This window comes from Ovis aries, chromosome 22, assembly GCF_016772045.2.
Source record: "Ovis aries strain OAR_USU_Benz2616 breed Rambouillet chromosome 22, ARS-UI_Ramb_v3.0, whole genome shotgun sequence".
Lineage (NCBI taxonomy): Eukaryota > Metazoa > Chordata > Mammalia > Artiodactyla > Bovidae > Ovis > Ovis aries.
The window spans coordinates 33825177-33849774 of NC_056075.1; the positions used below are offsets into that span (position 1 = coordinate 33825177).

A 24598-nucleotide genomic window follows, 5' to 3' on the forward strand; every position below is an offset into this window, starting at 1 on the left:
GCCCAATTCAAAAATATATTTTGTTATTTAAACTCCATTAAAACATTTAAAACATGCATTACCCCAAACTTTCATTTTGGATCAGCTACTTCATCTCTGTTGGGGTGATTAAGATTCATAAATAAATTACATAATCTCACTTAAAAAATTGCAGTCTAAACTTTTAGTTCTCTAATGTCTTGAGCAAACCATCCAGATAAACATTATTCATGCAAGCTTTTCTCCATCCTTTATTGGGTAATTATCTAGGCTCTCTGAGTCATCTTCAGAGTCAAATGTTCAATTACTGTCACTGAAACTTTATAAAATTACATAAACATCAATTATAAATCCTAAAAAACAAATGACACTATAGGATATTTAAGATTAATTTATTTGAGTATGCATATCATATAAACTTTTTATCATAAAAATATGCCCCATATTAAATAATTTTAAAGATATATGATTACTTATATATAATGCTTTCAATATAGTTCATTATCTTGAATTCTTTGGTTCCTGAATCTGCCTGTGTTTCCCCTCCTTCTGCTGGATGCAGAATACAATAGCCCCCAAAAGAAGGGGCAAAAAACAAAGGTACTAGGCTGACCAGTCTCAGTTATCATGGACATGCTAAGATGCTCTCCATAGTCAGCACTATGAACATACTACTCAAATGTAAATGAGAACTTAAGCAGAATGAGTGAGCTTCATGAGGTTTTTCACACAAAGTGTACCTCATTATCACTGAAGATTTAACTACTAACAAGCGAGGTCTAAGTTATGTAACTATTTCTGAGCCCTTTGGGGTAATGTCAATATCCAGCTTCCAGTTTCCACTCTTGAAAATATTTTTCCATTGTGCGTCTAGATCTCAAGGTGCCCACATTCACGGTGGGTATGATTTTCTGCGGCTTCAGCCACTGAACAAAACGTTTCATCTCTAGGTAGCTGCTGTGTTCACTGTAAGGAATCCCTGCAACACAAAAGACAGTGCTTACTAAACAAACTACTAAAGAAAACTGCACACACCCAAAATAAAATAAAAGAGAAAAAGAAAGCAATCCAAGTAGTTTTGCCAAAAACTCCTCGGTGCTTTTTTTTTTTCTGATAACAAAATTTGCTAGTATTTTTTACAAACTGTTTTTCCTTTGTTCAGTCGTTAAGTCGTGCTAGACTCTGTGCAACCCCATGGACTGTAGCATGCCAGGATCCTCTATTCATGGGATTCTCCAGGCAAGAATACTGCAGTGGGTTGCCATGCCCTGCTCCAGGGTATCTTCCCAGGTTAGGCATCGAACCCAGGTCTCCTGCCTTGGCAGTCGGATTCTTTACCACTGAGCCACCAGGGAAACCGTCTTTTACAAATAATAAAGATTAAAATTATATAAACACTTTTGAACATTAAAAAATGCTATTACTTTTCTACGTGGGCTTCCCTGGTGGCTCAGATAGTAAAGATTCCGCCTGCCAAGGCAGGAGACCTGGGTTCAATCCCTGGGTCTTTTCTACTTTTCTATGTAGATACTTAATAATATGCATTTCTATAGATTCTTATTTGTAAACAGATTTTTTCTTTTTAAACAATTCTTCCCTTAAGCACTTTGCCCAGCTACTGATTTCACGAAAATTCTAGATGAAATATGAGTAAAACCTGAAGGGTAACAAGCAAAAGATTCTTGATTTCTAGAGCAAGTAAGCAGATTCCATCCCCAAGCTTCGTACACATAAAAAGGGGAAAAAAAGAAGATTAAGTATTCAAAATCTTATTATCTTCTTTACTGAAGATCAAATACCACAGAGAAAGGGTCCTGTTTAGAGTAAACTAGGGTCCAAAAAGCCAGTTATTCATAAGCCAGTTATTCATTGGCCATTATTCATAAGCCAGTTTCTAAGGACAGAAATGGTTAACGTACTCCAAAGATGAAAAAAATTAAAGTCAAGTTTGTAACTCTTGCTGCCACCACATCTGGCACTGTCTTCCTATTCTCAGTGCCACAGCATCATTTAAAACACAGTGGTACCACCCGTCTCTCCTTTCTAGTAGTACATTGGGTTGGCCAGGAAGTTCTACAATCTCCCCGACACGTCACTGATAACACACATGCGTTCCTCTGTATTAGTCATTGTCTACTAGCTGTACTGCTTTATGAGTTTGAAAGTGAAAGTGAAGTCGCTCAGTCATATCCAACTCTTTGCGACCCGTGGACTGTAGCCCACCAGGCTCCTCCGTCCATGGGATTCTCCAGGCAAGAACACTGGAGTGGGTTGCCATCTCCTTCTCCAGGGGATCTTCCCGACCCAGGGATTGAACCCAGGTCTCCCACATTGCAGGCAGACACTTTAACCTCTGCACCATCAGGGAAGCCCAAAGAGTACTGGAGTGGGTTGCCATTTCCTTCTCCAGGGGATCTTCCCGACCCAGAGATCGAACCCAGGTCTCCCGCATTCCAGGCAGACGCTTTAACCTCTGAGCCACCAGGGAAGCCAGGTTTAGAAAGTGAGGAGCAATTTTCACCTGTTAAATTCTTAAAGATACTTTGGTGCCTCTTTTTTGTTGGATCTTAATTTTACTGCTTTAAAAAAAAAGTAAACTAATTACAAATATTAAGAGTAAAAGCAAAATGAATATACCATATATTGAAATGTTTCCTTTGGTCTGGGGAATAATATCTGCTAGACTAGTTAACTTGTTAGAATGCGTCCAACCTGTAGGTCGAAAAGCCAAAATCTGATTGTATTTCCCACCACATTTCTTCAAGTGATTCTGTAAACCCTGTTTGAAAAAAAAAAAAAAAAGATATTTATTTAATGGTTGGTGAAGACGGGTAATGTGGAATAACATAGAATGATTAAAATGTTGCATCGGCACAGTTTGGGGGAGTTTTCAGTTGGTGAGCATTGGAAAACCTAGTGCTGTGCTCCCCACCAGAAAACAAAATAACTGAAAAACAAAAATTTTCCCCTTTGCTTATCTGAAGTTGTGTGTGTATGTGTGTGTGTCAGTAGCTCAGTCGTGTCTGACTTTTTGCAACCCTTATTAGAGGTCTGATACTAACACTGATAAATGTGAGTCCATACTCTCCATGCATTTACACCAACAGAGGACTGACGGGTGGATATAAAGATGGAAATAACTTTATAACAGCATCACACTCAGCACAGACATACATTTTAAGATGCACGGTAGCTCTTTTCAAATGTTCACTCCTTTTCACCCTTTATACATGAACCAGAATAACTGCAAAACTTCTCGGCTGCTTTCATTAGAAATAAAACGCTAATACATTTTGAGTAGAATAGAACTTTCCAAACTAAGGTTGTCACTAGTGAGGACATTGGGTAAGATTCTTAGAAAATCAATGACCAAGGTTCAACCTTCGAAAGATAAGAAAAACCCAGATAAAGGCAAAATGGCATAAAGGATATGAAAAAAAAAAAAAAAACAATACTTTTTGGCTAAAGACTAAACCCAGAGTGTCATAAGGCTTAGTGTAAATTTATAATAACATCCTAGTTTTATTTAAAACAATAAAAAACCTAAATAGTATATAGTATCATCTTGGATTTCCAGAAATCTCCTTTTTCTTCTTTAACCATACATATAAATTACTGAATTTTAAAAAGATGCTGGCAGGAAGTTCTGAAGAAATCATAAAGACAAATCCACTCATCCACCTATTCATTCATTCATTCAGTATCTGTTCCAGGGGCTGATGTTCGAGTGGTCAATGAGACAGAGCCTTCACCTTCTGGAAGCCTACAGCATACTTCTATAAACACCACTTTCTGAATCCTTTTCTTTTTTTTAATGGAAACAATGTGTTCTTCCTTTTTAAAACTCTCATCATCTATTACACCATCAGCACCTCAGAATCTTAGATTGATCTCTTTAGAAAGGACTTATTTTTTTATAAACTCCTAGAAATGGAATAGCTAAGGACTTGCCCCTAATTTCCTTTATAAGTGGATGAAGAGTGCCACTTTCTCTGAATCTCAGCATAGGAATACTACCTTTTTAAAAAGTATGCCTATTTGGTAGAAGACAAACACATCACTGTGTTTCATTAAAAATTTTTTTTCTTCTTATTATCTAGAGGCTGATGATTTTATTGTGTTTATCAGACATTAATATTTCACTGGTGAATTAATAATAATCCTTTGATTTCTCTTTTATATCAAATAATGATCTTTTGCTAATTTGTACACCTACTATTAAACGGTCATATATCTTACCAACTACTATCCCTCCTCCAAAAAAAGAGTTTCAGTTACAGATATATAAGTTTTCATTATCATATCCCTGGCTCTGCAAATTTTCAGGTTTTTGTCTTGCTTAGTCTAGGATCTAGCTAATATAATACTGTTTGCTTAATTACGAATCCTCTTCTTTTCCTGTTCTCACAAAGAAAAGAACATGACAGGAGCCAGGTTGAGAACAATTATACATGTAATATCATAAACTAAGAACCCAACTTTCAAAAATAGGTCATCAAATTTATCCATTCTTATGTGTCTCTGTAAAAACACTCGGGAGAATTGAATCGGAAGTAATTTCGGCTTTTCATGAGACAAATTAGAGTTACCACAAAAACATCATTAACTTGTGCCAGAAACAAAAACACAGGACATCATCGTCTCAGCCAAGCACACAAGAAAGACTGCAACCACCGCCAGTCATTCACTAACCACCACTGGAGCACTGCTATCATGAGGGATTTTATTATGATTTAGTCAACAGAAAGTCCCTGATCTATGACTCGTTTCTCTGTTTATTGGTAACTAGCTTGTGATAAAAATGCCTTCAGTAGATGCTACTGAAGTTATTTTTCGGTATGTAAATTAATTATCTACAACTAATGTTTACCACATCCCATCAACAGGTTAAAATCCGGGGTGGTAGTCAATTAAGTTCTTACATATATGAACCTGGGATGTTGAACTAGGTAGCATGAGTGCTATTATTTATAGCAGAGGTCTCCAACCTCTGGGATCTAATGTTTGATGATCTGAGGTAGAGCTGATGTAATAATAATAGAGAGAAAGCACACGAGAAATGTAATGTGCTTGAATCATCCCTGAACCATTCCCCTCCCACCTCCCAATCTGTGGAAAAACTGTCTTCCATGAAACCAGTCTCTGGTGTCAAAAAGGTGGGGGAATCTCTGATTTACAGTCTTCTGTAAAGACTTCTTTCTAAGCCTTTCAAGCCTGCCTCAGAAACCCTGACAATTGTATCATGTTAACATTTTCACAAAAAAGTCATTATCTCTGATGCAATGAAACTATTTTGCCTAGTTTAAAAAATTGGTTTTATATACTAACTAAAGTATAGCCTTATGGTAACCATCTGCTTCTGCTCCACCTGCATTTTGAAGATATGAAATTGTAAAAAGAATGTCATCATTATCTGGTCACTTTAATGGAAGAAGGGGAAAGGCTACAGAAAAATACCAAAAACATACAACAAATAATGGAAATAAGACAAAGATTTCAGATATTCTTTTTTTTTTCTTCAAAGCAGGTAACTGACAGTTTTTTTTTAAGCATATAGTTCAGTGGTTGTTGGTATAGTCACAAAGTTGTGTGACTATCACTGCTGTCTAATTCTAGAACATTTTCATCAATACCTCCACCCATCCCCACAAAGAAAACACTGTTCTCATTAGCAGTTGCTCCCTATTTCCTCTCCCTCAAGCCCTGGAAACCACTAACCTACTTACTCTCTCCAGATTTACCTATTCTGGACATTACATATAAATGAAATCACAAAATATGTAGCCTTTTGTGTCTCTTTCACTTGGCATGTTCTCAAGGCTTATTCATACAATAATGAAACAGTAATTTATTTCTTTTTACAGCTGAATATTTCTGTTTTATGTACATAACAGCTTTTTTTTAATCCATTCATCATTTAATGGACACCGGAGCTGTTTCCAGCTTTATGGCTACTATGAACTATGCTGCCATGAACACGTGTATAGAAGTTTTTGTGTGGACATTATGTTTTAATTCTCCTAGGCATATACCTAGGACTGGAATTACTGATCATATACTCACTCCATGTTTAACTTTTAAAGACATTAACAAATTGTTTTCTAAAGCAGCTGCACCACTTAACAGTCTTATTAGCAATACACGAAGGTCCAGTTTCTCCATATCCTCATCAACAATTGGCACTATCTTTCTTACTACAGCTATCCCTGTGAGTGTAAAGTGGTATCTCACTGTGGTTTTGATTTACAGCTCCCTGATGGCTAACAGTGCTGATCCTCTTTTTTTCATGTGCTTACTGGCTATCTGTATACCTTCTCATTCATTCCTTAGCCCTCTGCTGACTCTGGCTTCCTCCAACATTACTTCACTGAAATAGTCCTTGTGAACGTCATCCTTTCCTTATATGACCTCTCCACAGCACAAGGTACTCACAAACATTCTTTCCTGAAAACTCTAGCCCCTTCACTTCCATAATATTCTGACTCCCCTACCCGTTTTGTCCCCTTAAATGGATCATTTGTTCAAATGAAACAAACTAAGCAAGAAATAAGACGGTAAGATAAAAATCATAAACATATGTTATACCCTCCTCAGGATATCAGTGTTCATTTTTTGATTAAGCAACATTCTCATTAGCCTCCATGCAAACTGGATGCCTCTCAAATTTAACATATGTTTGCAAAGCTGGCTTAAATACTAATGGACAACACTATGACTTGATTATCCTTGATATTTTTATGAATTATACACTCACGGAAATAGGTGCCAAAAGGATTTATCATAATCTCAGGAAAAGAGGAAAATTTTCTTATTCAAGGGATAGAACTAAAATACTAATACTAAAATACACTGTATCAGTGTTCTTATTTATGACAGATATAGTAATCAATACATACTAAGCTATTTCAAAAGGCTCCATAATATTGTTTCATAAATATTATAACAAAATTAAAAATATATTTTTTGGTGTACATCATGTTCTTTATTGCTTTTAATACACAGGTTTGATGTATTCCTTTGCAAGGTGTCAAAATGTTAGAAAAAGGAATGAATCTTAGTATCTGAATAAATCTAACAAACAAACCCCCATAAATTACAGGGAGGTCACATCATACGTATCTTAATTTATACCTCAGAACTAACACTAGAACTTTCTTTTAAAATATACTTATTCTATTTCATTTAATCCTCACATATATATTTTCAACATATATCAATGGTATAGTGGCTTAATATTATACAGAATAGACCTGAAGAAACGTAAGAATGCCTTAGAATTCTTCATTCATTTCCCCACTCATCCAGGAAGAAATGGAAAATAATCTTACAAACAGAAGGTTTGAATGACCAGAGAGATGCATACTTTTTTCTATTTTTGTTTCTTCCTTCCCTAGCTCCTAAACTCCTGGTGAGCATATGAATCACTCTATACAGCTGCATCAGAAAAACTTAAAAACATTTCAAATTCCACTTAAAAGATTTTCTAGGGCAAACTTTGCTTTGACTCCATTGTAAATGAATTCCTCTACCTTAAATGCAAGTAAAACGGCATTCTAGTTTACAATCATCAGATTGCCTTTTCTAGCTCATCCTAAAGACGTATCTCTTGAATGCTTACCTTAAAATTAATTTGCATCATTGGGAGAAGGTGAACCAGTGACTTGCACATGTCTGTAGTGATGAGGGAACTGACTTCTGGTATATTGAAGCACTGTAATGTGTTATATTTTTCTTTGGACATGCCTACTTTTGAACCCAGAACATCGGCAATGGCTACAGGAAAAGTTCAAAAATAGTAAGCTATAGTTCATGAAAAGATTCAACAACAGCTTAATCAACTTTAAAATAAGAATTTACCAAATAGAAATTCAAAACTTTCACACTTTTGCAATAGTCTCAAAAAAGCTGAATAATTTTCTTGGTTAACCATAAGGAATAAATAGTGAGAAATCCAATAACTTATTTTTAAAGAACTAGTCTTTCAAAATTGCAAAAGATGGATGGAAAGGGGTTGAGGGAGGGGGGAAAATAAGTTTGCAGGCGTTAAAACCCTGACTTTATCATTTTACATCTTAGTATTTGACATTATGGGACCACAGTTAAGAAATGGAAAATACTTTGCAAAGTAGTACCATACTATCTAGAAAAATTACAGTTGCATTTCCAGAAATCATTTAGGAACAAACACTAAACCTGTTCTCTAAAATAATTAATTGATAGTTATCATCAAAAAATGCAGTGAAACTATGCTCTAGTCATCTCTCAGTCTGCTAAAATATTAATGTAGCATGGACTTTTGCTCTAGCAACACTTTGTAGATATAAAGGCTACCATTAACACACTTATCAAATGTTTCCATTAAGTTTTTCAAAGTTTAAAGGAATTAAACGCTATCAAATTTTTCTTCAACTTCAAAGGTAATACTGAACTGTTTCAGGAAATAAATATCAAGCACAAGAACGATGCCTGAAAGGGCTTTATGCAAACAGAATTTCGGATCCTTGTAATACAGCAATGTAAATTAGCTATAGCTATCACCCACCTAGGAAGATTTTCTCTTTTCCAATAGAGTAAGTGCCACAGACAACAAGAGCCTGTGGGTTTAGAGTTACAGTCTCAAAGGCAGTGTTGATGGCAAACTGGATAACCTCTTGCTGAGATGGAAACGAGTATTCTGGGCTGCAATATCTGTAATATGTAAATACAGTCTTACTAAAAGAACAACAAGAAAGCCATAGCATTAAGTCGGATGTTATTTTACAAAAGAAGCTTTATCAAAATTATATACAAGAGCAGTATAGTGTATTAACACCACCGCAGTTACCTCACCCGTGCCTGTGGTTAAAATATTTGTTAACAGCTATTGATTATTTATGATGGAATTACACATTTTCAATATACCTTTTTCATTATATTTTTTTTATCACTCTCAAATAAAGAAACTGCATTTTCTTCCTTTAAGAATATTTCTAGCTAGCTATTTTAGCTATGAATTGTAAACCTTAATATCTTCTTTTTTTAACCCCAACCCCTATCAAAGAAAATACTATTGATAGGGATTATTTTTATGGACTAAAGAATTCTGCTTTATCAAAAACATATATTTTTAATAATGAAACTGAACATGAATTTGATGAATTATCACTAAATCAAGTAGTTAATATTCACATGGTTGTTATTCTCTCTTCATACAGAAATATATATATAGTATTATAAGAATATAGCAGATCTAGTTGTGTCTACCTCAATATAATAACAGCCAATGAAAAATACTACTATTAGTATTAACCCTAACACTACTAGTTATAGATATTTGACATGAAAGTTCAGCACTTTTTCACTAAAAAACTCATAAAGTATAAACATCAAAGAAATATACTCTTTGCTGGTCAGCTATAAGAGCAGACAAAAAACTCAGTCCTCTCTCCTATAAAAACCCACAAAGAAATTCAGAATGGTATGTAGACTAAAGTAACAACAAAAAGGTTTATTTTAAAACATTATTTTCTTAATTCACCTAGTATTTAAGTACATATAGAAGAATGGAAAAGTTAGCTATAGTGTTAGAAAACTGGATATGGAAGATCATCTCTTACTAAATATGCAATCCAAACTCAGGTCTTATTGAGACAGACTGAAATAGTTAACATCATTTCTGAAAAACTGATGAGAGGCATTTCAGTAATAATAAAAAGACAAGGGATTAGATCTGACCGAGTGCCTGAACAACTATGTACGGAGGTTCATGACACTGTACAGGAGACAGGGATCAAGATCATTCCCAAGAAAAAGAAATGCAAAAAGGCAAAATGGTTGTCTGAGGAGGCCTTACAAATAGCTGTGAAAAGAAGAGAAGCGAAAAGCAAAGGAGAAAAGGAAAGGTATACCCATTTGAATGCAGAGTTCCAAAGAACAGCAAGGAGAGATAAGAACGCCTTTCTCAGCAATTAATTCAAAGAAATAGAGAAAAACAATAGAATGGGGGAAAACTAGAGATCTCTTCAAGAAAATTAGAGATACCAAGGGAACATTTCATGCAAAGATGGGTGCAATAAAGGACAGAAATGGTATGGACCTAACAGAAGCAGAAGATAGTAAAAAGAGGTGGCAAGAATACACAGAAGAACTATACAAAAAAGATCTTTATGACCCAGATAACCACGATGGTATGATCACTCACCTAGAGCCAGACATCCTGGAATGCAAAGTCAAGTGGGCCATCACTACAAACAAAGCTAGTGGAGGTGATGGAATTCCAGCTGAGCTATTTTAATCCCCAAAGATGATGCTGTGAAAGTGCTACACTCAATATGCCAGCAAATTTGGAAAACTCAGCAGTGGCCACAGGACTAGAAAAGGTCAGTTTTCATTCTAATCCCAAAGAAAGGCAATGCTAAAGAATGCTCAAACTACCACACAACTGCACTCATTTCACATGCTAGCAAAAACAGACTGGTTCCAAATAGGAAAAGGAGTACGTCAGGCTGTATATTGTCATCCTGCTTATTTAACTTATATGCAGAGTACATCATGAGAAACGCTGGGCTGGAAGAAGCACAAGCTGGAATCAAGATTGCCAAGAGAAATATCAATAACCTCAGATATGCGGATGACACCACCCTTATGGCAGAAAGTGAAGAAGAACTAAAAGCCTCTTGATGAAAGTGAAAGAGGAGAGTGAAAAAGTTGGCTTAAAACTCAACATTCAGAAAAGTAAGATCATGGCACCTGGTCCGATCACTTCATGGCAATAGATGGGGAAACGATGGAAACAGTGAGAGACTTCATTTTTTCTGGCTCCAAAATCACTGCAGATGGTGACTTCAGCCATGAAATTAAAAGATGCTTATTCCTTGGAAGAAAAGTTATGACCAACCTAGACAGCATATTAAAAAGCAGAGATATTACTTTGCCAACAAAGGTCCATCTAGTCAAAGCTATAGTTTTTGCAGTGGTCATGTATGGATATGAGAGTTGGACTATAAAGAAATCTGAGCACAGAAGAATTGATGCTTTTGAACTGTGGTGTTAGAGAAGACTCTTTAGAGTCCCTTGGACAGCAAGGAGATCCAACCAGTGCATCCTAAAGGAAATCAGTCCTGAATATTCACTGGAAGGACTGATGCTGAAGCTGAAACTCCAATACTTTGGCCACCTGATAGGAAGAACTGACTCATTTGAAAAGACCCTGATGCTGGGAAAGATTGAAGGTGGGAGGAGAAGGGGACAACAGAGGATGAGATGGTTGGATGGCATCACTGACTCAATGGACATGAGTTTGAATAAACTCCGGGAGTTGGTGATGGACAAGGAGGCCTGGTGTGCTGCAGTCAATGGGGTCGCAAAGAGTCAGACACGACTGAGGGACTGAACTGAACTGAAAAAGACAATGGGGCTTCCCAGGTGGCGCTAGTAGTCAATAACCCCCCTCCAAGGCAGGAGACACAAGAGACATGGGTTCTATCCTGGGTAGGGAAGATCTCCCTGGAGGAAGAAATGGCAACCCACTCCAGCATTCTTGCCTGGAGAATCCTATTAGTCAGAGGAGCCTGGTGGGCTACTGTCTGTGGAGTCGCAAACAGAAAGACACAGCTGAAGCAACTTAGCATGCATGCACTCAAAAAAAACAATGGCTTATACTATTATGTTGATAGCACTTGGGAATTCAAGACTGTTGCTTATAGGTTACCTTTTGGAGAAAGGAACAACGTAATTCTGAATATTCAGACATAGACCTCATTCTCTGTTTCCTTTTCTTCATAATCACACTTAATTGTTACACAGATACTTTAAGAGGATAAACTTAAAGGATGTTTTCCTAAAGTTTGCTCCCAAATTTCAAATTTTCCTTCCTTTTTTCAGCAACAAGATTCTCATATAAACCATATTTTCAAAGGGATATTACAAAAAAAAAAAAAAATTGAGCTGGAGTCAATTAAGACATGTAATCCCAGATCTGTCCTAAGTAAGTATATGTTTTTTCAACCATCTTTCTGATAAATACTTAAAATGATAATTGACAATAAGTCATCGCTTTGATTACCTAAGCACAAGCTCAAATTATTCATAATATACAGCGAAATGCTGTCAGTGGAAAAAAGAAGCACAGAAACAAAGCTTCTCTTACGTTGTATCTAAGTAAAGTGTGTGGACTTTCTGGCAAGCAAGTAGAGAACGTTCCATGCTGGGGTCTGCTCTGAAGTCTCCCGTGTGTAGTATGACATGGCCGTTAGGAAGATAAAAAAGGATCATGACAGCACCTGGACAGCTGAACACAAACATTTCAAAGGAATATTATTTACACAAAGCATCTAAAGAAAGAGTATTCATTTCCATATCAACAAGTTAACATACTTTATTAACTGACCACAATGATACAGCTTTGTACTACAGAGAAGTCTAGCATTTTAACTTAAGGGAATTTATGTCACACACACAAAAAAAATGGTGTGCAGGAAAAGGTTAATTCAGCAGGCCAAGACTGGTAAAATTCCACACATCCTCAAGAAAGGCCTGTCTTTGGGACTGGTCCTTGGGAGATGAGTTTTGAGTCCTTGGAGCATTCTGCCTGCTATGAGTGTTTTGGATGCTGCACCCAATTGGCCACATGTTACCAGTTTGATCAGATAGTTACTAACAGCGGTGAATACTTGTTTTTTGCTTTAGTGGAACTGGAGTCTGAGTACTGAGGTCAGTCATAGGGGTGCTAGAATTATACATTGCTGTTGCTGCTGCTAAATCGCTTCAGTCGTGTCTGACTCCGTGAGACCCCATTGATGGCAGCCCACCAGGCTCTGCCATCTCTGGGATTCTCCAGGCAAGAACACTGGAGTGGGTTGTCATTTCCTCCTCCAATGCATGAAAGTGAAAAGGGAAAGTGAAGTCACCCAGTCGAGTCTGACTTGTAGGACCCCATGGGCTGCAGCCCACCAGGCTCCTCTGTCCATGGGATTTTCCAGGCAAGAGTACTCGAGTGGGGTGCCATCGCCTTCTCCAGAATTATACACTACTGACTTTCAATAAAATCCCTGGATACTAAGGCTCAGCTGAGCTTCCCTGGTTGGTCACAGGTCCCATGTGTGGTTAGGGCTTCCCTGGTGGCTCAGATGGTAAAAAATCTGCCTGCAATGCAGAAGACCCTGGTTCGATCCCTGAGTCAGAAAGATCCCCTAGACAAGGGAATGGCAACCCACTCCAGTATTCTTGCCTGGAAAATCCCATGGACGGAGGAGGCTGGTGGGCTGCAGCCCATGGGGTTGCTATGAGTCAGACTCTTAAATTCTAGGAAAACACAGGAAATAACTGGAGAAGGCAATGGCAAGGCAATCCAAGGGGTCACAAAGAGACAGACATGACTGAGCGACTTCACTTTCACTTTTCACTTTCACGCATTGGAGAAAGAAATGGCAGCCCACTCCAGTGTTCTTGCCTGGAGAATCCCAGAGATGGTGGAGCCTGGTGGGCTGCCGTCTATGGGGTTGCACAGAGTCGGACACAACTGAAGCGCCTTAGCAGCAGGAGCAGGAAATAATTACAAACTTCCCTTTCCCTGAACCCAAAATCCACACCTCAGTGACTTCACTGGGGAATTATATGAAAGATTTAGGGAAGAAATAATAGCAATTACTATATGACATATTTCAGAAAATAGAGAAGGGAATACTTCATGAGGTCAGTATTACTCTGATATCAAAGTAAGACAAAAGTTATTTTAAAAAACCTGTAGACCAATAGACATTGTATAAAAGACAAAATTCTTTAACAAAATATTAGCATATTAAACCCACCTATAAATTTTCAAAAAGGGTAATACATGAAGACTAAGTGGCGTTTATCTCAGTAATATAAGCCTGGTTTAAATCCATGTTTGTCATTTACCACATTAACATTATAGAGGAGAAAAATTATGTTATAATTTCAATAGATGCCAAAGAAACATTTGATAAAATTCAACACCCTTTCATCATCACAAACTTCCAGCAGAGGGGATTTTCCTCAAAACTGATAAAAGGCATCTATGAAATACCTATTGCTAACATCATACTTAATGGAGAAAGACTGAATACATCCTTCTTAAGATTAAGAACATGGGAACATGTCTGGTCTCACCACTTAGATTTGACATTATCTGAAGGTCTAATCCAGTACAACAAATAAGAGAAAAAAAATACCACTCTAAATGGAAAGAAGTAAAACGAAATCATCTTTATTTTTAGATGTATGTGGAAAATTTTCAAGAATCTATTAATACAAAAAAACCTACAACAACTAATGATCAGGTTTAGCAAAGTCTCAGGATGCAAAGTCAAAGAACAAAAATCAGTTGTCCATCAAGAACTGAATGGATAAAATAACTGTACTATGTCATCAGTAGACACTACGTAGTAACAGAAAGGAACACATAACAGCATGGATGAATCTCAAAGATACAACCCGGAACAGAAGCCAGATACAAAACAGGGGCTACCATATGATTCCATTCAGATGAACCCCTAGCAAAGACAGATCTAATCCACAGTCACAGAAGACAAGGTTTTCTGAGTCCAAGTTGGGGTTTGGGATTGACTGGGAAGGAACACAAGGAAAACTCCTGTGGTAGGGGAATATTTTCCATATTTTTATTGTGGTGGGAATTACATGGGTGTGTAGTTTTGTCAAAATTCAACAAAGACTTAAAATAGGTCCATTTTCTTTATGTAAATTACACCTCAATAAAGTTCACCAAAAAAAAAAAAAAAAAATCAGAACTGGAGTTGTTATAATTGGTGATTAAAAAAATAAACAGCAGCAAAGTTAGCAGATAAAATCTCACAGGCAATCTGAAAAAAACAGCTCTGACCTGGAATTTAGGAGACCTTGGTTTAGTCTTAATTTTAATTCTCTAGGTATCTATGATCTCTAAGGTACATAAGGATAACATTCCACGGAAAGTGTAAAGATGCGCAGCTGACTGATGGTTGTATTTTGGCACTGTGAATCCTGACAGTACTTAACGTTTTAAAAAATGAGGCAAAAAAGAAAAAATTCTTTCAAGAAAAAAATCTTCCAAGTCTTTAGTATCAAAAGCCTAAAGGATTTCTTAAAGGAAAAAAAGAAATCCTCTAGAATCTGAATGGAGTACCAGTTGTTAATTTATATAAGTGATATTAAAGAAAATGGCAAAAGGTTATTTCTTAAAGAACAGCAGCAATATGTTAAAAGATTAAAAAAAAATAAGATAGAGTCTCATATGTAAAGCACAGTAATTAAACTGTATTAAAAAAGGGCTAGAGAACACTTAGAGAATCTCTCTACATTTAATCTTTGTTTCTGTATCGGGTACATTTTGTTTTTCCAAAAGAAGAAACACATTTTACTTGTTTTAAGAAATATCAAACATAATGGTTTCAATAAAAAGTTCTTAAATAACCATGCAATGTGTTTTCCTTTTGAATATTTAAAAACAGGTTGTCAGTAAAGTAACTTTAATACTTACTGATTGGCATCTAGCAAAATAACCTTGATACCATTCACTATACATTCAGTGTCTATTGGCAATGGATGGATATATTGTTCTTGTACGTGAAGTTTGCTCTTCAACAAATTGCCAGTTATCTGCAAAACAGGATGTGCTTATTGCTGATACATTAAAACACTAAATAAGTCTTTTATTTCATATCACTTAAGAACTCAAGCATCTTAATAATTTCCTTGTTCTTTCACTTATATATTCATGTAAACCTACCAGAATGCCAGGAAGAACTTTCTCAAACGACTGCATCACAGCTTTGCTTAAACACTATCTCTGACTTCTCCCTCACCTGTAAAAAGTCTATCACCTCAGCATGACACACAGAATCCTTCATGATTTGGTCCCTACCCATTTCTGCGGGTTTATCTACTGTCATTCCTTAGTTTGTTTTTAGCAGCTGAAGTTCTTGGAATGGCTATACTTCTCAGGTGTCTGTTCCTTTACACAAACTCTTCTCTACCCGGAAAGCTCTCTACTCTTTCTTTTGCCTGGATCTGGAATCAGACAGACTTGTATTCAAATTTTGTGTCTGTCATTACTAGCTCTGTGACTTGGGGCATGCTACTTAAGCCTCCAAGCCTCAGCTGCTTCACTAATAAAAAGAGGATAATTCAAGAATACTTGAGGATTAAATCAAATTCTAGCCAAAGTCCTTAGCAGTACACATTAAAATGCTCACCTTTTAATAATTAGTTCGAGGTGTCTCCTTCACCATGAAACTTTTTCTAACCTTAGCCTAGGACACAGTAAAGCCCCCGACTTCCTACTTCTAGGCATTCCGTTTACTTTTCTACTACAAATAGAGCACCCACTGGAGTACTGGTGAATGTGTAGGCTGTAAACTCCCTGAAGTTAGGTATTTTGCCATGAGTATCTTTTTAGGCATTCAGTAAATATTTACTGAATGAAACATGTTTCAGTACATCATGAACTAGCTTATCTGTTGTCTCCATAAAATAAAGCATATTTTTAAAAATCTATTGTAACTATCAATAATAACTCATTTGATTTTAGAGTCCAAAATGTGGAATCTGCTTTTTCATATATTTTCCAGAAATATGATCTTACAATTTTAATTATTTTTTAACCAGACTGCTTAGAAATTCACTGCATTCCACAAATTCAGAATTTAGAATACTAGAACTTACCTCACTACAATAAATGGGAAACATGCAGTTTTTAGACAATCCAGCATAATGATCAGAATGGAAATGAGTGAGAAAATAGGCAGTGCAACCTTCAACCCATCCATACTGAAAGGCATCAACCGTAAAGCCAGTTCCTACAACGAAAACACCAAAGCAGCTGCTTTAGCAAGAGTGAAGTAAAAGTTACCCATTTGCTTATATAGCAAACTCTTACACCTTTACATCTCATGTCCAACTTAACTTTACAATTTAATTTAAAAATCTACACCGCATAAATTCATCAAAGGATGATCCTAGAGATGAAAATGCGTCTTGTAAGTTTACACTAAATATACCCAGTATAGTCTTTTTAAAGAATAACTTTGCCAAAAAAAAAAAAAAAAAGTACTAATCTACAAACCAGTTATTTGGCTAGCTGAATATTTTCATGATACTTACTAGGCACCTAAAAATCCTTTACTTCTGTGAAACAGCAAAAGGAGAATGCTATCTTTCTTCTAAAACATGAAATCTCAATAGGGGTGACATTGACCTGCTTCTGGCAGGAGAAAGATGGTTGATGACCCAAATGATCTCACTGGCCCTCCAAAGAGTCACAGAACAGTAACAGGTAAATATATATCCATAGTATTTGAATTTCATTGTGGGAGGTGGGGAGGAGAAAGGAAAACGAGAAAAAAAAAAAAAAAAGCCTAAAAAGGTTCCAGAGAGCAGCAATTATGGAAAAAAAAAAAAAAAAAGATTGAGCTGTTCTAAAACATGCAGGTAAATAAGCATACCTCCACAATTCTACAGAGGCCTATCCACACATGGCCCACTAGTTCTGGGCTCACTTTAAATATAGAAATTTAATCAAAATGTGCATACTTTTCTTTACATAAATATTTTGAGCAAATTATACATTTATAGTATCAAAAAAGCACATTAAATAATCTTCCTGAAACCAAGTGCATTTTGGCAGTTTTATATTCTTTTCAGAAGGATGCCTGGTTTCTTCAATAATAAACTTCATTTTACTACACATTTTTCTATTAGCTCTTCTATGAAGGCACAAAAAATTACAAAAATATGAAAAGATTACAAAACTAAGTTATGATATGGTTTAAAAATGTTTAGCATTTATTATGACCTGGGTAACCCATGACATTTTCCTTCTTTGAAGCTTTTTAGTACTTTGCATTTTTCTTAAGTTCTTAGAGGCTGTCTGTTACTATGGTTACTTACAGAAATCCTTTCCTTCCTCCGTATTAAGCTGATCTATACTAATTTTTGTCAAATCTGTAATATCTATATAACTAGTACAGTATCTTGTATATAGTGGTGGTGTTAGTCACTCAGTTGTGTCCAACTCTTTGCGACTCCATGGACTGTAGCCTGCCAGGCTCCTCTGTCCATGGCATTCTCCAGGCAAGAATACTGGAGTGGGTTCCCATTCCCTTCTCCAGGGGATCTTCCCCATCCAGGGATGGAACCTGGGTCTCCCGCATTGAAGGCAGATTCTTTACTGTCTGAGCCACCAGGGAAGCCCCATTTTGTATATAGAATATGTTTAGTAGAAGTTTGCTGAACTAAATGGAGCAAAAAAAGAGTAAATAGGCAAAAAAAAAAAAAAAATCTGTTACATAAAAAATAAGGGAAACACAAAAAATTGTTTCACATGCACACAACATGAGCAATGAAGTTTAAAGAATTGCATCTTTGTAGATATATTAAGCATTGATACTTTGACTTACCAGGTATTTTCTTATAGAATGGACATGTCCTTTTCCTTAATTCTCCTGCATTAGATGACTCTGAGATTTTCGTGTTCTCTCTCTGCACTCTGCCGTGAGCTGATTTTACAAAGGCTTTGTCTTTACTTAAATTGACTGTTCCAGGTACTGTCTTCTTAAGGTGACCTGGATTCTTCTGATGTCCTCCTTCCTGCAATGAATCTGACTTTTTAAGTCTCTTTCTTTGACGCTGTGACCCCCTATCAGAAAGCTCCACAGAGGGCTGACTTTCACTTAAATTCTTTATCTCTAATTCTAAATCACTTAAAGATTTTTCTGCTTTCCTCTTGCGCTGCTGGGACCTCTTTTCATTAGGACTTACAGCTGTATTGAAGTTCATCCCTTCTAATGAACTTTCCTCCAGCAATTTCTCTTTTCTTTTGGGTGGCAGTCCAAAATACACACCTATATCCATCTGCTTCATTACCTTAGTAGAAGGCTGTGTTGCATGACACTTAGGGCCAGAGGGCAATATTTTCGAAGGCTTAGCAACAGTAGGTGTACTAGAAAATGTTTCTGAATTTAAAACTGGAACTTTATTGTCCAGCATACCATCTAATGCCTTTCTGCAGAAACATGTTGAGTTTGCGTTGTTCTTAGCTTTGGAATTCTTATTTGATAATTCTCTAGTTTTACTTTGGGTTGGGTGGAAAGAATGACATCCTCCTCCCTGGTTTTCAAAATGTTTTGACATTTTACTCTTAAGTAATGGAAGGGAATTTTGATTGTAAACAGCTGATTCTTCAATCACCTGTTTCTCTTTATTTGATTGAGATGAGCGAAATTCTGGTTCATCAGGTTTTGCTTTAGAGCCTTGGTAACTAGGAGACGTAAACCTCTCTGCTAATGCAGGTGGAAGCAACATAAAATCATCATCAGTATATGCTGGATGACCATGTGAACCAATTCTCTTATTTTGGAAGGTAAGTTGAGACGAATCATTAAGAGAGTTGCATTCATACAATTCTTCATTGTATTTATCCTGCGTTAAGAAGCTATCCACTTTGGGGCAGGCCTCCTGGTTCTCCAGTAAGGGGTCATATAGTTTTTTAAACAAAGTGGAGTTGCTGCCATCTTCTTCCAGACTGCCATCTTTAGAACTTTCCATGAAAAATCGTTCCTGTTGTGAGTCATCCAGTTTATCATTTGTATCGTAAGTTTCTTCATCACTTTGAAGTGGAGAATAGGAGATTTCACAGTTGCTAAAGTCATTTTCTGGCAATGGCAAATTTCTGTGTTCTGGGTTGTTTTGGCTGTCTAATTCTTCAGCAAGAGGCAAACCAACTCCTACCAGTTTGTCACTGTTAACATGTCCTGTAAATTGTGGGACTTGTTGGGAAGTTTGGCTATTTGTCGAAGAGGAAATCTTTTTATCGGTTTCAGTTGGAGACTGAGAGCTTTTTAGATACTGGGTCACTAACAAGGGATCAGTTGAAACATTTTTTAAGTTTTCTGTTTGTTTCTGATGTGGAGACCATCTTTCCTTAAGGCTACAAAGAAAGTCTGAATTAGTCTCACTGAAACTCTGCCCTGACCCATGGGAAGGATCCCTGAGAGGACTATTACCAGCCCTGCTTTGAGCTAGCAGAAGATGAGTGTATCTCTGGTAATGAGAAGGAATTGTTGAGGAACACTGAAGGCCATCAGGACACTCTGAAAATTTTAATAAAGAAAAAAGTATTACTGGATCAAAGCACAGACTAAGCTCTGACAGTATTAGCACTATAAATTAACAGGTAAGTGGTTTAACAGGTAAATAATCAGCCCTACTTCGCAGTCTTAGGACAATAGCTATCTTTATACCAACAAAAAATCAACACACAATTATCAGTAATCAAGTATGGTTTTACAAGGTGCTAGTTATTATTTCTAAGTCAAATATTCTTTTAAGTTTCCTTTCAAATACTCTTTTCTTGGAAAAAAAGTTAAGACTAACACCTTTTTCTTCCCACTAAAAACTTTCAGAAGGATGAGCTCCTCCAAAATGCATGTCATGTTTGCACGAGAAATCGATCCCATCAGTTTCACTACATCTCTATTGCTCAGGCAAAAAAAAAAAAAAAAAAAAAAAGAATAGAGAAAGCTGGTATGTCTGTATCATAAGTTTAAAATTCCACAGACTAAAATTCTACTCCAATTTTTGTCTTATCAGGCAACACAGATGTATGACAATTGCAGTGCCAAATTAGGTTCCATTATTTAATATTCACAATGTATACAAAAACAATAATAGCAATCTTAATCAGAGCTGTCCATATACTAAACATTTTAGATTGCAATTTAATTCGATAAATTGGTTAATAAGGCTTAAGTAATCTGGAAACTTCCCTGGCATACTATTATGATTGAGAAACATGGAAACCGTCTTGGCATAACCTCCCCCTTGTATGTCACTTTCCCGGCCTATCAAAAAATGACTCCCTCCACCTCCAAAGGGCCAGCCTTGTGGCTCAGCTGGTAAAGAATCCACCTGCAATGTGGGAGACCTGGGTTTCCATCCCTGGGTTAGGAAAGGCTACCCACTCCAGTATTCTGGCCTGGAGAATTCCATGGACTGTATAGTCCATGGGGCCGCAAAGAGTCAGACATGACTTAGCGACTTTCACTTTCACCTCCAAAAAAGATATTACATTAAATTGGAAGACTTCATTGCTTAAAACTACCTCATAAAAGTATATGTTAAAAACTCAAGAACAATCCATCTGAGATTCTGTTCAAAAGAGTTTATCAGTGAAAAGCAAAGAGAAAAATCTCTTTGAGGTGGCTTCATCTGTAAGACATTTCACCGAGGGGATCATTATGGGACTTCGATTTCTGATTTTCAAGCCACTGAAAACCAAATTACTAGCATTTGTTGAGGCTTCCACTTTTACAGGAAAGGCTAGTGCCAGTTTTTTTTTTGTTTGTTGTTGTTGTTATTTTGCATCTTTGCAGTACTTTAAAATGAGAGCTAGAGGTTAATAATGTCTTTTGAATCATAGTTAACATGAAAGCCATACTGAATATTACTTTTATGTTATTGAATTTCAATTCTTTGAGATTTAAAATTTTATATATGGTATATAAGTTTAAAATATACAAAACAAATCATCAATAACAACTTATTCTCCATATACTATAGGTAGGATTTTCTACACATTAAACATGACATTTACTATATAGTTTAAAAGATAACAAAAATGTAATATTACTTCAGTTCTCATTTGGCACAATTATTTACTAGAATCTTAATAAACTAACACTCCTTCCTAGTTCTTCTCTCTGTACCTTAAGAAGAATGTACGGCATTCTTGACTTCAAGACTCCTGTGGACTACATTCATGCTTCTCTAAAAGGCTGTTTCATAAAAGATAAAATGGGCAAATCGTTCAACTTTTAAGAACACTAAGTGCTCAGAGTCTGCCTGCAATGAGGAAGACCTGGGTTCTATCCCTGGGTCAGGAAGATCTTCTGGCCAAGGAAATGGCAACCCACTCCAGTATTCTTGCCTGGGAAATGCCATGGACAGAGGAGCCTGGCAGGCTACATCCATGGGGCCGCAGAGTTGGACATGACTGAGCGACTTCACTTCACCCCTATTGGATATCAATTGCTGTTATTTAGTCACTAAGTCGAGAAGGGCATGGCAACCCACTCCAGTATTCTTGCCCGAAGAATCCCTATGGGCAGAGGAGCCTGGAGGGCTGCAGTGTCTGGGGTTGCAAAGGTTTGGACATGACTGAGCGACTAAGCACAGCACAGTTGCTAAGTCATATCTGACTCTTTTCGACCCTAGGGACTGTAGCCCCCCCAGGCTCCTCTGTCCATAGGATTTCCCAGGCAAGAATACCAGAGTGGATTGCCATTTCCTTCTCCAGGAGACCTTTCCAACCCAGGGACTGAAGCCATGGCTTCTGCACCAGCAGGTGGATTCTTTACCTCTGTGCCACCTGGGAAGCCCATTAGATGTCAACACCACCTACCTTATGCAGGTAAAAGTAGCCTAATATGTGCCCAATTAACATTTATGAAAAACCACAGATGTTTTGGAACTCTTATGAAATAATAAAATGCATCGAAACTTTCTTTTTTGGCCATGCAGCTTCTAGGATCTTAGTTCTTGAACCAGGGATTGAACCCATTCCACCTGCAGTGGAGGAAAGGAGCCCAAACCACTTACCACCAGGGAATTCCCCATTCAAAGTGTTTTCAGGTTTGCAACACTCTCTACAGCTATACCAATGACTAGTATCTTTTTAGCCTCACAAGAAGGGTCACAATGCATTATCTTGTTTCCTTCAAAGATGAGTCATTCTTACTTAAGAGTATCTCATCTCACTTCCGGTTTACTACTTATCTGGTTTCCTTCCTTCCTTCCAGATTGGTAAGTCTGGCCTCATTCAGGTCTTGTTGACTATTTCAAGCCCACTGTCTTTTTTGGAATCTTACCTGTTCCGGAGACTGGTGTGGAATCCAAACACTCAAAAACATGCCATCGAGGTGTTTGACCTAGCAAGCAGGAAAAAGGCATCTGGCAGTTGGGACAGTACCCATCATAAACCGGTCGTGTCTTTGGAGACACGTGTTTGTTTTTGTGAGTCCTACAGCGCTTTTCTGGAGTGACCTCTGTGTCTTGGCACTGTTGAATACCATCTCCACAAATGGAGTTCTGACTGGAAGCGACAGAAGTCTGACTGTCTGTTTCTCTAAGGCACGTTTCTGGGGTCTTGACCTTCTTTTTAGTTTCTACAGTCCTTTTTTTATTTCTGTTTCGTTTTGACTGGTGTTGTCCATCTGTTGCTTTTTCAACAAAATCTGGAATATTCTCAGAGCAATTATTTGGATGTACTCGTTTTGGTTTTCTTTTGGATTTGTATTCCCAGATGTCTTCTTCCAAAAAAGCATCTTCTAACATGGCAAAATGATTCTGATCATTAAAAAAGCACTAATCTTAAGTAAGTTGACAGTCTGTTTCTTGTTACAAAATTATTAAAGGGAATTATTTTGCTGAGGGAAAAAAAAAGTGACAAAAAACTTACTAACTTGATGGGACTCTAAAGCTCTGGTATTGAATATATTGGGAAACCACAAACCTTTTACCTAAGAACACTTGCTGTTTCATTTATGGCATCTGAGTTTTCCATTGTGTATACTTCATTCAGGTCTCTTGGCTTTTTCCAGGACTTGATTCATAAAAATAAGAATCAGTAATACTTTGAATACCAAGTCCTAATGGAAATCATAGGTTTAACAGACTAATTTTAGAAGGAGCTTTGTAAAATCCTTATAAAGCTCCTGTCAATTCTTTTTCAGCTGGACAAGTGTCCAAATCACAAATCCAACCACAGTCCCTAGGCAACTGACTCAGCAGATGCTCCAAACACTTAAAAGGCTACTTCAGCTTGCTAGCAACTCTAGTCATACCATAATCAAATGTGTGTGATTGGCAAAAGAAAAGTAATAGCCCTTATCCGTGACTCCAGGACATTCAACAACTTCGGTTTCCTGGGTCAGTCCAGTATCTTCCTCCAGCGGCAGTGAACAAGGGCTGCACAATGAACAAACAAAATTCAAGTATGTGAAGTTGGACCTGCACCGAGGACACCCCCACGCCTAACTTCAGATCGCAGAGGTGATCTGCCTGCGAGTGATCAGCTTTCTTTCCCACCAGCCTCAAAAACCAAGGTTCACCTGCCTGATGACACCCACCGGCTCGATCTCCTGTTTGGGCATTAGAGGCGGCAAGGCCAGTGGAGGGGGCCCTCATTCCCCTCCCCACTCCCAGGGCTGGGAGCCAACACAGCCCGCTCCGCAAAAGCCACCGGTGCCCCCACCCCTCTTCTGAGGGCAGACGCCCACCTGGCACCCTCACCACCCCCACCCCGCTGCGAGGAGCTCCAGCTGCGTCCGCTCCCCCCCGACACCCCTCGTCCGCCTGGTCCCCGTGTTCGCTCCTGCACTTTCACTGCACCGCCTGGTAATAAAACGCGGCGTTGGTGTATAAGCCAAGCCATTGGCTAGTCCCTCCCAACTTAAAAAAGCCTGCTCCTTTACCTTTCATGTCGTGGCGGGAACAGCTTCCCGTGACCAACGCTGTGTCGAATCGGCTGTTCCCGGTCTAAAACGGGAGCTTTGAAAAGAAAAAAAAAAAAGTTTGGGCCCTTTAAGTTCGACAGGTTTATTTTATTTTAGTTCTAAAACCTGCTAAT

General features: G+C 37.5%; 1 protein-coding gene across 1 annotated transcript; it reads right to left on the reverse strand.

Annotated features, from left to right (window-relative positions):
* Positions 1-355: 355 nt before the first annotated feature.
* On the reverse strand, positions 356-24494 carry DCLRE1A (DNA cross-link repair 1A). Its single transcript, XM_004020206.5, has 10 exons — positions 24444-24494; positions 22839-23937; positions 18372-20063; positions 16639-16772; positions 15455-15573; positions 12107-12247; positions 8522-8667; positions 7598-7752; positions 2617-2758; positions 356-958 (listed from the first exon to the last, which is right to left on the reverse strand). The coding sequence occupies exons 2-10, from the start codon at positions 23302-23304 to the stop codon at positions 798-800; spliced, it is 3156 nt and encodes a 1051-aa protein (XP_004020255.2). The 5' UTR covers positions 23305-23937; positions 24444-24494; the 3' UTR covers positions 356-797.
* Positions 24495-24598: the final 104 nt, after the last annotated feature.